The 11956-nt window shown below is 39.7% G+C and overlaps 1 protein-coding gene across 1 annotated transcript; it reads left to right on the forward strand.

Moving 5' to 3' along the window:
* Positions 1-369: 369 nt before the first annotated feature.
* tsku (tsukushi small leucine rich proteoglycan homolog (Xenopus laevis)) lies at positions 370-10165 on the forward strand. Its single transcript, XM_042415223.1, has 3 exons — positions 370-754; positions 6205-6516; positions 7533-10165. Exons 1-3 carry the CDS (start codon positions 740-742, stop codon positions 8271-8273), a joined length of 1068 nt encoding a protein of 355 aa, XP_042271157.1. The 5' UTR covers positions 370-739; the 3' UTR covers positions 8274-10165.
* The last annotated feature ends 1791 nt before the right edge of the window (positions 10166-11956 follow it).

An 11956-nucleotide genomic window follows, 5' to 3' on the forward strand; every position in this document is an offset into this window, starting at 1 on the left:
AACCCCCATTTGATAAGATTTTGTCCCATGGTCCCCCATTTGATTTTTGCTTTTAGATATTATATTACAGAATGTGTATGAAACCCATGACCAAAATAGTAATTCATTCTGTCATTGTGTTATTTATTGATGGAATTATAGTGAAAATAAATTATTCCCCTTTTTGCTGGGGACCCCTGAAACCTCCTCAAGGACCCCTGGGGGTCCCCAGACCCCACTTTGAGAACCATTGCTTTAAAGTTTTGGGAAATTGAGCAAAATTTCCAGAAATGTATCTTAGCAACCGAAAAAAAACATTATTATTCACTCAGTTATTTCCACACTCTGACATGACACTATCACCATGGCAACAGTTGCCAACGTAATTAACACAGTAAACAGCTGAGCTAACTGACATGGACAAATCAACAACACTTAAAACATAAAAACAAGGAGTAAAACCATCTTGAAGTTGCATTTAAAGCATTTTTTATTTTGTAAAGGGCTGAAAAGGAAGTGCTGTCATATTGAACCCTGGCGGACTTGATGGTAGTAAAACGAGCCAAAGCAGGCAGGACTTTTATGGGATGGGAACAGACGAGTGTGTCCCAGTGTTTGCAGCTCCTGACAGACTCACGGAGGGATCCGCAGAGCTCATGCAGGGCAACGGGCAGACAAACCGCCTGGACCGAGGAGCGCTGCGGGGGTCTGGAAAATGGGAGCGGTGAAGTGAAACACGGCTGAAAAGCGGACTGTCTGGATGAAAGGCACCAAGGTAAGTTATAACGAACACAAGGAATTCAAGTAGGGCTTCTTATTTGACTCCTCACTGTGTATCAGATCAGTTGTGGCGTTTCGGACACCGAAACGCAGCAGAGCAGCGGACCTCTGTGGTCAGATCAGATTTCACATTGTGGCCTCTGTGTTTAAGAAACCGCCCCTGGACTGTCCCGGCTGAACTGACCAGGCTGTGGCGCGTCGTTACCGCAAATTATTCAGAGACGGGATAAACTTTATCAAGTGTGAAAACTCCCGAGAATGATGCGAGCTGAGGTGACATGCGGATCTGTGATTGACAGCTGGAAGGGGCGGGAGGGTGACACTGAAGGGATCGTTAACGGGATCATAATGCGATAACTGTGTTGGATAATTTATCTGAAAAGGCTGCAGTAGAAGTCTCTGCCACGTACGGCTGCAAGAAATTTGATCTGCGGAGGTGCCCATGCTCTGAGTGTGTACCCGCCTCTTAGTTTAACTCCCCAGCATGGCAGCAAGAGACCCTGTCTGCTTTAATACTGAGAGAGCAGCAGTGACACGTTTGTCACAGTTGTTCAGACTTTTATGATTAAGGAGTGAAAAATAAAAACAGCTGGAAACAGATTGTAAAAGTGACATAATAAGCCATAAAGAAGAGCTCAATAAGGATTCTCTGGTTAGGAGAGCTGCTGGTGTTAAAATAGAAACAGTGGTGGAGGAAGTTATTGTAAAATGCTTTTATTTGTTATATAGCCTAAGTCCTGCATTATAACAACCCTGTCTGTATTATATTATTATAGTCTATTTTATATTTTTGGATCGTTACTACTGATGGAAGCTAATGTTAGTACTTTATATACTGTTGGGTAGTCTGATTTATAACATTACATCATGTTTTATAAACTGATCACATTTTCTATGTAAAACTTGAATCTAGAGCGATTGATCTAGAGATTGATTGGCAACTATTTTCATAATCGAAAAAACTGGTTTCTGCCTCTTAAATGTGATTATTTAATGCTTTTCTTTGTCAAATAATGATGGTAACCTCAGTATGTTTGGGTTTTGGGTTGTTGGTCAGACAAAACAAGACATTTGAAGATGTCACCTTGGGCTGTGGGGAACTATAATGGATATTTGTCACTGTTTTCGGACATTTCGTTGGCGAAATGATTAAATGAGAAAATAATTGGTAGATTAATTGATAATGAGAATAATCGTTAGTTGCAGCCTTACTTGAATGTGCAAAGTAACTCAAGTAAGTAATTCAAGCTGTCAAATAAATATAGTAGAGTAAAAAAAAAGTTGTAAAGTAGAAACATAAAATAGCATGAAATTGAAAGACTCAAGGAAAGTGCAAAAACCTTCAATTTGTTCTTAAGTACAGTACTTGACTAAATGTACAAAGTCACATTACACCACTGAATAGAAACACAACGACGATGTTTTGGCTTCATTATAAAATTGTGAGCATTTTTCTGTTCCGAAGAATAAATAAATATACAATGATATATCATCTTTATAAGAAGCAGTATCAGTCCACTGTTGTTTATATTGGCTATTTGTCAGTATTTTAATTTTCAGAAGTCTGTTTATCCCAAAGGCAACAATCAACAAACTTAATGGAAAGGTCATGCAAGTTTTTGCCAAAGATCCGCCATCACTGTGTCTCATTTCAAAGTTAGTATTTGGCAGCCTCAACGACAGAATTAGTAATTATATCAGGCCATGCTGTCGACCACATCTCCAGTGAATCCTTCATCACTCTTTCTTCTCTTCTTCTGAAATGTGCTTTGATGTATTTGATCAGTCTCCTTGCTTGTAAATGTATTTATTTGCCATAAGTGTGGGTGTCCCATTGCTGCCTAATTGTTTTAAAACACTTAAGTGCCATCAATTTAATTTAAACTCCTGGCCTTCTCCTCAGTGTCATGCATTCATTTGGCTTAAAAGGATTAGTGTGGCATCCATCTTCTAATTACACAGTTTTCAGCCCTCAACTTGAAGATTAAATTGGGACAGAGTGGTCTCAATGACTCGACGAATACATCAGAGCATCGGAGGATACTGAACAAATTGAGGGCTAAATGAGGTCAGTCACAGATGCAAATGAATGTGTTCACTAAATAGATATTATGTCAGGTATGCTCACTCTGTCCTCTGCTTTAAAAGCGCATCAAGTTTCTCACCTTCATTGTCTGCACATGTTCATGCATCTGGTTAAAGAAAAGCCAGCTGGAAAAAAAATCTTATCTGATTTCATATAAGTTAATTGACTGTGGGCAATGAAATATCTGTGGTTCTTTTATATTGACTTTTGACACGTTAAGTGTTTACACTGACAACAACTGCATGGATTGGATTATCACAGTAATAGAGTTTGGATAAGTTTGCATGTAGTTGTAAGGTGATGAGTTATAATTTAGTAAAAGTCCTGCAATAAAAAGTAATTTCAGCTGTTTACATGAGCTGCAGGTGGGTAAATAAATAAATAAACAGCTAATAGCTGATGATCCCCAGAGGACAGCAGAGGTTGTTGTGCAGCTTTCCCAGAACAAAAAGGTGCGAAAAGACCTCTGAAAGTGAGAAGGTGTCGGGGCGTGATTTCACAGGCCTTTGCCAATTGTCCACTCAGGGGGTTCGCAGCTCTAACTGCCATTGCCATCGAGTAATTGCGGTAGTTAGAATGTTCCTGATTTGAAGGCAGCGTCGGCAGCAGTTTGCTGTTAGCTGAGATTTACTGGCAGGAGGTCGAGACGAACACCTGGAGCATAGAGTTCACGATCCTCGCTGAGGCAACAGATGGAGCGAAGGATGCAGGAAGGGAAGGTGAGACGGCTGAATGTGGCCGCAAAACCACACAGAGGCGATGAGCAGCTGAAGACCAGTGTGGTGGACGTAAAAAACATATGAGCACTTGGTTTTACTGGCAGTTTCCTATGTTTAGTCTGCATGTGGTGTCTTTGTGGCTCTGTAACAAGGCTGATCTCTCTGAGGCCTTTAGTTTGCTTGAGGTAAAACAAAACTAGAAATTGCAGAGAAGGCGGAGAGGGACATTATCATCATTTTTATGACAGTTAATGAGATAATACACCACAAAAAGCGAATTTAGCAGTTGCTATAGAAACTGAAATTGTAAAGCTAATTTCCAAAACACTATGAATGTAATTTGGTCATATCAGGCTGCCATAGAGGATTTCTTTTTTGTCAATGTTTGCCTGTGATGTTCGTTGTATTCCATGGCTGGACTTTTTAGCTTCTGAAGAGCTCAACCAGAAAAAAGTTAAATAGTTAAATTTTGTTCAGTGAGAGAAAGATTTGTGTGCTCCGGTAGTTTGATTTGACAGTCATAGAGCTCGCCCGTTCCTGTTTGGTCAAAACCTGCAGCTGCAGGGATTATCGCCTTCACGCACAGAAACATGCGATCATGCACACACACTCCATTAGTGTATGATGAAACCATCAGATACTATTTTTTATTTGTACATTATACAAATAAACAACAAATATATCCTCTGTATGTAGCAGCAGAACATAACCTTGTCCAATATAATTATGCATGAAGCTAATACAACAATGTATCCATAAAGTTTACTTTCATTATTACAGTTGTGTGTAGTGTGTTGAACACGCCACAAAATAATTCAGCCCATTAAACGAAATAAACTCTTGCACAAGCAGCCAGCAGTAGTTTGGAGTTCAGGGATCACAATAAAAGAAACACTGCACAGAGGTGATCGACTCTGTCCGAGTAGACTTTGAGCCATAGTAATCAGCCTGCATATATTGACCCACAAGTACTTCAACTATGTAACTTCATCCTGTTACATAAGCCAGGATAAAAAACGTTAACCCCTTTTAGATACACCTGAAAACAGCCATAACCAGAGTCAGTTTGACTTGACTGCATACTCTAAAGAGACTGTCAGAACATGAAATAAACCTCAGTCTGAAGAACAGAGTGCATTTTTATTTTACTCCTTTTTGCAATGACAAACCAATATGCGTTTCTTTGAAAGGCAGGACTTGCTCATTAAACAGACTTTCTTAGAAACATTTACTCTGTCGCCTCCCACCTCATTCCTTTATGCCTTTTGAGCATTTTCTGTAAATTTTGAATCCAGCTCCACACAGAAGTGCTCTGTTTGTTGTGCTGTCATTTAGGAGGAATGGCCTTTCACAATATTAGAAAAAAGACCACTTTGATCCTTTGCACCAAGTGACAGCCCAATTAATAATTGTAGTTTGGTGCCTCCTGCTAAAACCCTGTCACTTAGTTTGACAGATTAGAGATTGATTTAGCTTTAAATCCACATTTGAGGCTGTAATTTTAATTTCTCATGCGAGGGTAATGCTTGACAACTCTGGGTTTTATCTTTGACACATCCTGCTGTGTCATGGCTGGGCAACTTAATCATGACTGCTCATGTCCACCTGTTACACAACTCTTAACCTCTGTCCAATTTTCATAGTTACTTGAGTGTTTGTGTGTGCGTGTGTGTGCGTGTGAAGTTGCTTAAATTGAACTGGGAAAGTCCACTCAGCTCTCATTTACGCATGACGATGCACAGAGAGGCACTTAGCAACTACTGAAAATAAGGTATAATGGGTTTTCTATGTTTATTCTTGGACTTTGAAAAAAATATTTGAGATGTGGATCTAAGGTATTTCTATTTTGTCTTCGTTAATTCTCAGAGAACATTGTATTTTTTGAAATTATTGATGTGGTACATAATTTTATTTCTACATTGTACATCATAGTGTAATTATCCAGATGTGTTTTTAATGTGTAGCTTGTTTTTCTTTCACACTTAATTTCTAAGTTTCTCCTTCTGCTGTTATTTTAGTTGAAGTGCTGTTATAGTACTTGACCATAAGGTATTGTAATTTTCAAAATGAGAAGTTGTTTCTGTGGTTTTCTTTTTCTGAATATACTCGTGCTCAAGAAGTGGGCATGTCTCATTGTAACTGATGGAAATGCAAGATATTTCAAGGGCCTTGATTCACGAAACACTCAAATTTTCATTTTTACAACCATGCATACTCATTGTAGTGTGTAAACTAAGAAAGTGCAAATGAATTCTTTGATCAAAGAAATTAGGTCACACCCGTTGGGAAGCCAAGGAGGAAGGAAACTGGGGCTACTCAAGTTGCATGATTAAAAGCTGAAAGTCTTTTCACAAAGCTTAACTAAAACCTTGAAGAGGACATTTGAACAGGAACTGCTCCATTAATTTCTAAAATTACATACAAGGTGTGCTGGGAAGTGGTTTGGACAGTGTGTGTACTGATCTGATCTGTTGATTGAGGTTGTGCAGTTTACTCAGACGGTGATTGTATGTAGCTTGAAAGAAGATCTGAACATGATAAAGGATAGTTTCCGTTAGGATTAACTTTCCTAACCTCAGTGAGAGAGTGGCATGGTTAAAAAGTTTTCAAATGGAAATAATGAATGTGTTCTTTCTCCAGAACATAATGGCACTCCTCCTGTGGCTTGGCCTGTCGCTGCTGGCATGCGTCCACTCCACCGCCGTCAAGAACTGCCACCCTGGTTGCCTCTGTGAGGTGGAAAGCTTCGGCCTGTTTGACAGCTTCAGTCTGACCAGGGTGGAATGCCGAGGGTTGGGACCCAGCTCCACCATGCCAATCCCCATCCCGCTGGACACTACCCACCTAGGCCTGTCCTCCAACATCATGGGCCCACTCAGTGACACCATGTTAGCTGGTCCAGGCTACACCACCCTGGTTAGCTTGGACCTCAGCAGCAATCATATTACAAGGGTCAGTGTTCAGAGGAACTCACATATAGATCTAAAACTTTTAAATGAAAAAATAGCACATCTATTGTTATACAAATGAGAAGTTCAATTTGCTGCTACGGTGTCACATGGACACAGATTGTGGCTAGTGTCAGCCAGTGTTAGCTAACTTTGTTTGTTTTGTTTTTTTTCTTTTATTATACCAGTTATATAGTTATATATATTATACCATGGTAACAGCAAGTGCTACAGCAAACACTGCTTGAGCACCTTATTTTTCTGAAAGAGAAACCGGTGAATCTGTTTATAGTACAGCCAAACAAACACACATTGTTTAAATAAGTTAGTAAATGATTGGCCTTATTCCATCATGCCATGAGCAACCGCAGTTAGCGCTAACCTCTGTGAAAAATACATTGTGTGTCCTGTGGCTGCTGCACAATAAAAGTCACCTTGTGTTTTTATTAACGTAAAGCATCAGCAGGAGTGAAGCAGGATTTTCCGTTTGCTTCAGCAGAAACTTAATACCACTCTCATATAACGTTAGGTGAGTGAAAAGTGAGCAATGAGGCTGTTATCAATGAGATAAAATTACATTCTATTATATGCATGCCTTTCTGTGACTCCCTTTCTGTTTGAAGGCAATTTGGATCTAGCAAGGGAATGGCAGATCCTGCCACCTACAATCAAAAACAACCATATTTAGTATCAGAAATGAATGTAACCAACGAACATTACTGAGTATCCACTGGCATAACGAGTCTTCTCCACTGCTAAGTTTTAGCATATCACAGATATGTTAATTCTTACATTTTAATGGTTTTATTGTGAGTAGTTAATAAATTAGACAGTAAGCGTAAGCATGTGCTTTTGGTTAATTTAGACAAAGCTTTTCTTAACTAATATCCAAACACACACCTAGTGGCCCAGTGTTTATACATCTCAGAGTGCAGTATAAGTCATCACCTATACCAAGAGATAATAGTCAATTTTTCTTCTCTTACTCTGTCTGTCTGTTCCTTGTCTCCTCATTTTTAGGTTAGCCCCAATGCTTTCTCCAAGCTACGTTACTTGGAGACTCTCGATCTGAGCCACAACAATCTGGAGAGCCTCCCCCCGAGCTGCTTCACTGGCCTCCCTCTGGCTGAAGTTGACCTCAGCCACAACAACTTCCAGGAGTTTGACATGGATGTGTTTGCTGCTAAAGTTAATGGTGAACCTGTTAGTGTGGATCTGTCTCATAACAAGCTTGCGTCAGTCTACATGACTTTGCATGGGAAAGTATTACACATTCAAAGCCTAAATCTGACAGCAAACCGGATGGTGAGCATACCAAAGCTGGCAGGACTTCCACTGAGGTACCTCAATCTGGATGGTAACCCCATCACATGCATCCAGGAGGGAGCCTTTGCTCAGCTGAAAGATCTGGTTTACTTATCCATCAGTGGCCTCCATGAGCTCCAGGAAATCGAGGCACACAGCTTCAGGGGCCTTCAGAGCCTCCAAGTCCTGGATCTCTCCAACAACCCCAAGCTCAATACGCTAAACCCTGCGGTTTTCAGCGGACTTGACTCCCTGCAAGAGCTAAATTTGTCCGGCTCTGGGGTAGCATCCTTACCAAGTAACATGCTGACACACCTGCCCAGTATTAAGAGTATCACACTGGGACGGAGCATCCACTGCTGGAGGACCCAGAAACAGGGACAGTTTCACCGGCAGCTGGGGCAGGTCCAACACAACGAGGTACTGAACTGTAATGTGGAGGGCATTGTGTTGTGAACCTGTGCTGGAAGAAATGGACCACTCCTTAGTCTTGATGCCAGAGCTGTGCCTTCTCTGCTTTGATATGCAAAACACTTTTTTTGTGATAACATGAATCAATTACCTCTGTTCCAAGGTGAAACTTAGGAATATGTCTTAATGGTTTAATGTAGCCTTCATGAACTCTGATACAAGTATGATAAATGGTGTACCTTTTGAAAACATGATGGAAAATGTACAGTATCCTACAGTAAATAGCACAGAATAGTTCCTTTCACATATTAACATTTAGTCTAAACCGGTAAAGTATCTTTCATGAATCCATTAAGTTATGTTTGTTTGTTAAAGTGGGACCATATTAAGAATTATTTGCACTTATTCCAGTCGCAAAGATATTTTTAAAAAATGCACTTACACATGGCCAAAATGTCATCCAGTGTAATACAAAATCTTCTATGCATTGCTTAAAATATCCACACTGAATAATATTTTACGACTGTTGACCACTAAGATTTTTCATTTGACTTTGAATGTGATGCTTTATTTAAATGATTAAATTAATCGTTCGATGTTTTGGGAAATATCCATGTTTGCTGTCTAGCTGAGAGGGAGATGAGAAGATTGATAATGCGCTCATATTAGTCTGTTCAATATGAAGCTGGAGCCAGGAGACAGTTAGGTAAGCTTAGCTTAGCTTAGCTTAGTGTAAAACCAGCTAGCCTGGCTCTATCACAACTAACAAAATCAGTCTGCCACTACCTCACCTCTGAAGCTTATGAATTAACTAATGAACTAATTAACTGTTAATTTAGTCATATTTGTTTCATTCGAACAAAAACCAAAGAGTTGTGGTTGTACGGGAGGTTTCCTCCAGTTTCTGCCGATTAACATAGCATTGTACAACCACAACCTGTCTTTAAACTTTTGTTTTTGTAGGAATAAAAACAAATGAGTTAAAAAGTTATTATTAGTGAGCTTTAGCGGTGCTCATAGGTGGATTTTTTCATTGTCGGACACAGGCAGGCTAGTTTTGTCCCCCTGCTTACTGTTATTATGCTAAGCTAAGCTAACTGGCTGCTGGCTGTAGCTTCATATTTAGCCTACTGTATAGATGTGAGTGTGTCGATCTCATCTAACTCTAGTGCAGGAAAATGTATAATGGTATTTCCCAAAATAGTGATTTATTCCTTTAACATGAAGCATAAGCTGGAAACTTACAGTAAAGACTTGTTACACAGTGTAACTAAACCTTGTTGAGTGTAAAGATCTTTTCTTGTTACACTCACAAAATGACCATTTTATTACTTGAATTTGCCTCAACAAATGCCAGCTCAAATCTGAGAACATGTTTATTGTGTTCTTTTCATAATGACACTAAGTTTGGTGCACAGCCTACGCAAATTGGGTGCATGCAGCCCTTGACACGGCACTCTCTGACCTGTGTCAGCGAGCAGGCACATTACACAACAGGAGTCAACAAGCCGTGACCATGTTGACCAAGAGTTCTTTTTGACTTGCGGTTAAATTAGTCTCCAGTTGCATAAGACAGTCATTTCAAAACGCATTTGACCAATAAAGTAGGACCACACTTCTCATATTTTAGTCATATGAAGTCATATTTGCCAGTATCTGTTGATGTTTAAACACCCAGGCTGCACTGTGCGGTCTTGTTTAACCTTATCTTGGCATTCCTGTGGTATTTCTGTGGAACGAAGAAGACGATCACCCTCAAGACTGCATGTTAGGGTTTTTGAATGTCAACAATTTGGTGTTTCGGTTTTGAGATTTTAAAGGAAATCCACCTTATCAGTTGGCTAAGTGAAAGTCAGATGAGTCTTGGTGTAGAGGTTTATATTTGTATGTATGTAACTATACTGTATGTAACTTTATATAATTATATATATGTGTGTGTGTGTATATATATATATATATATATATATATATATATATATATGAATCCTATGTGTAATAAATTGACTTTTCTCACACTTGTAGTTGTAATGACTGCAATTACTCATGTTCTATAATAATAGCAACAATTTGTTGGGTGTGTCAATGAAGGGAGACTAAACAGTGAAAACAAAACCACATCCAAGGAAGGACTGTGTCAGTGCAGACACTGTATTTAACATTTTGATAGAAATCCTGTTTCTCAGAGCACTCTGTCATTTATTCCTATGCACAGGACTGACTCATAGCAGGGTGTGTCTCTGCAGGACAAGAGTGAAGCGTAGATCTTAGTGGTTTACCCTCACAGCAGTGTCTTCACTTTTACCACTCAGTAAAATGTTTCACATAAAGCTCTTTTGCTTTATTTACTTGAAAGTGCCTGCATACACAGACACATACACACACTTGTGGTCTTGAATGGCCCTTAAAAATGCACTGAAGTGGGCAGACACGCCAGGGTTTGGCAGGTTACCACGCTACACTGGCCTGGTAACCTGCCAATGAGGTGACTGCGAAAGGAGACAAGTAGAGAAAGGAGAAAGAGGGATTGAGTAAGAGAAAGAGAGCTGGGTTTCAGTCACGGCAGCTTACAGATCTCTTGTGTGTGTCTGGGAATGAGTGTTTGTCCTGTGAGACAGAGAAAGACCTCCTTTCTATGACACATCTTCTTTTAACCTCAAAGACACCCAATGCCAAAAAAGGCTGGTATTTTCACAGATTGCATCAGAGTTTTACATGTTAAATCCTGAAAACTGAGAATATAGAGGACTAGTCATAATTGAGATTTCATTGGAACTTAATTCAGCTAAATGCTTTGGAAGGTCTTGAAACAAGCTAAAATTCCTTCAGTTTCCTCGCGTTTGAGTCTATGCTTGGGTATTTGTGAATGTGACTATTCTCTTCAAGTGGGTGGGAGGCTGCCTGAGAGCCCTCAGTGGATGACCCCATTGCAGAAAACACTTCCAGATGTTTGTACTTTGCTTTTTTTTTGTCCATCTCCTGAAGCGCTGGCATGTTGAGACCTAAGGAACCAACCATCCATCAGTAACTGTCCCGGCTGCTTCCAGTAGCACGGGGATAAACGCTCACTGTGAAATCGCAAAGTCATTTGTGGAATGCAACAGCACAACAAATCAGGTTTCAAACCAAAAGTGAGAGTTTTTTTTTTCACTTTGGTCCACCTTTTTTGGCTCTTTATATATGAACATAAAATCCCCATTGATCCTGTCGTGTCCTTTACTCCTCTAAACAATATGTGAAAAGCTGAAAATCAGAACTTAATCAGAAAGCTACACTAAATTAAGATCAGGTCACATGTCTATTTACGTATCAGTTTCTCCTCACAATGTGCCTCTGTGTAGCCTGGGACATGCACAGATGTGCCGAAAAGCATCACAAATATGTTGACGTGCAACATGTATGATAAATCATAGACCAGCCGGCTGACGAAAATGATGTCCCACACATGTGTACACTGCTCTGTCCAGAGAAAGCACACGATGAAATACAATTTGCATGGTCACGTTCTTTGATCTTTTACAGCAAGTGAAAATGACAAGGTTTCTCACAGAGCTGGAACAGGTATGCTGACATTTCTGTTTGACACAGACAAAACTAAAACCTAGATTAAGTGACAAAGGAATGAAATAACATTTAATTGGAACAGGCTTGTGCAACTGTTCAACCTACCATGATGGTAACTTTCCCATGAAAGTAAAGCAACAGATACACAAATACTTCCACACACCACT

This window comes from Thunnus maccoyii, chromosome 6 (assembly GCF_910596095.1).
Source record: "Thunnus maccoyii chromosome 6, fThuMac1.1, whole genome shotgun sequence".
Classification (NCBI taxonomy): Eukaryota; Metazoa; Chordata; class Actinopteri; order Scombriformes; family Scombridae; genus Thunnus; species Thunnus maccoyii.

Excerpts from the sequence above, each read along its gene's own strand:
- tsku (XM_042415223.1), top strand. Across the intron at positions 6,517-7,532 it reads GCAGCAATCATATTACAAGG|GTTAGCCCCAATGCTTTCTC; the intron begins GTCAGTGTTCAG and ends CCTCATTTTTAG.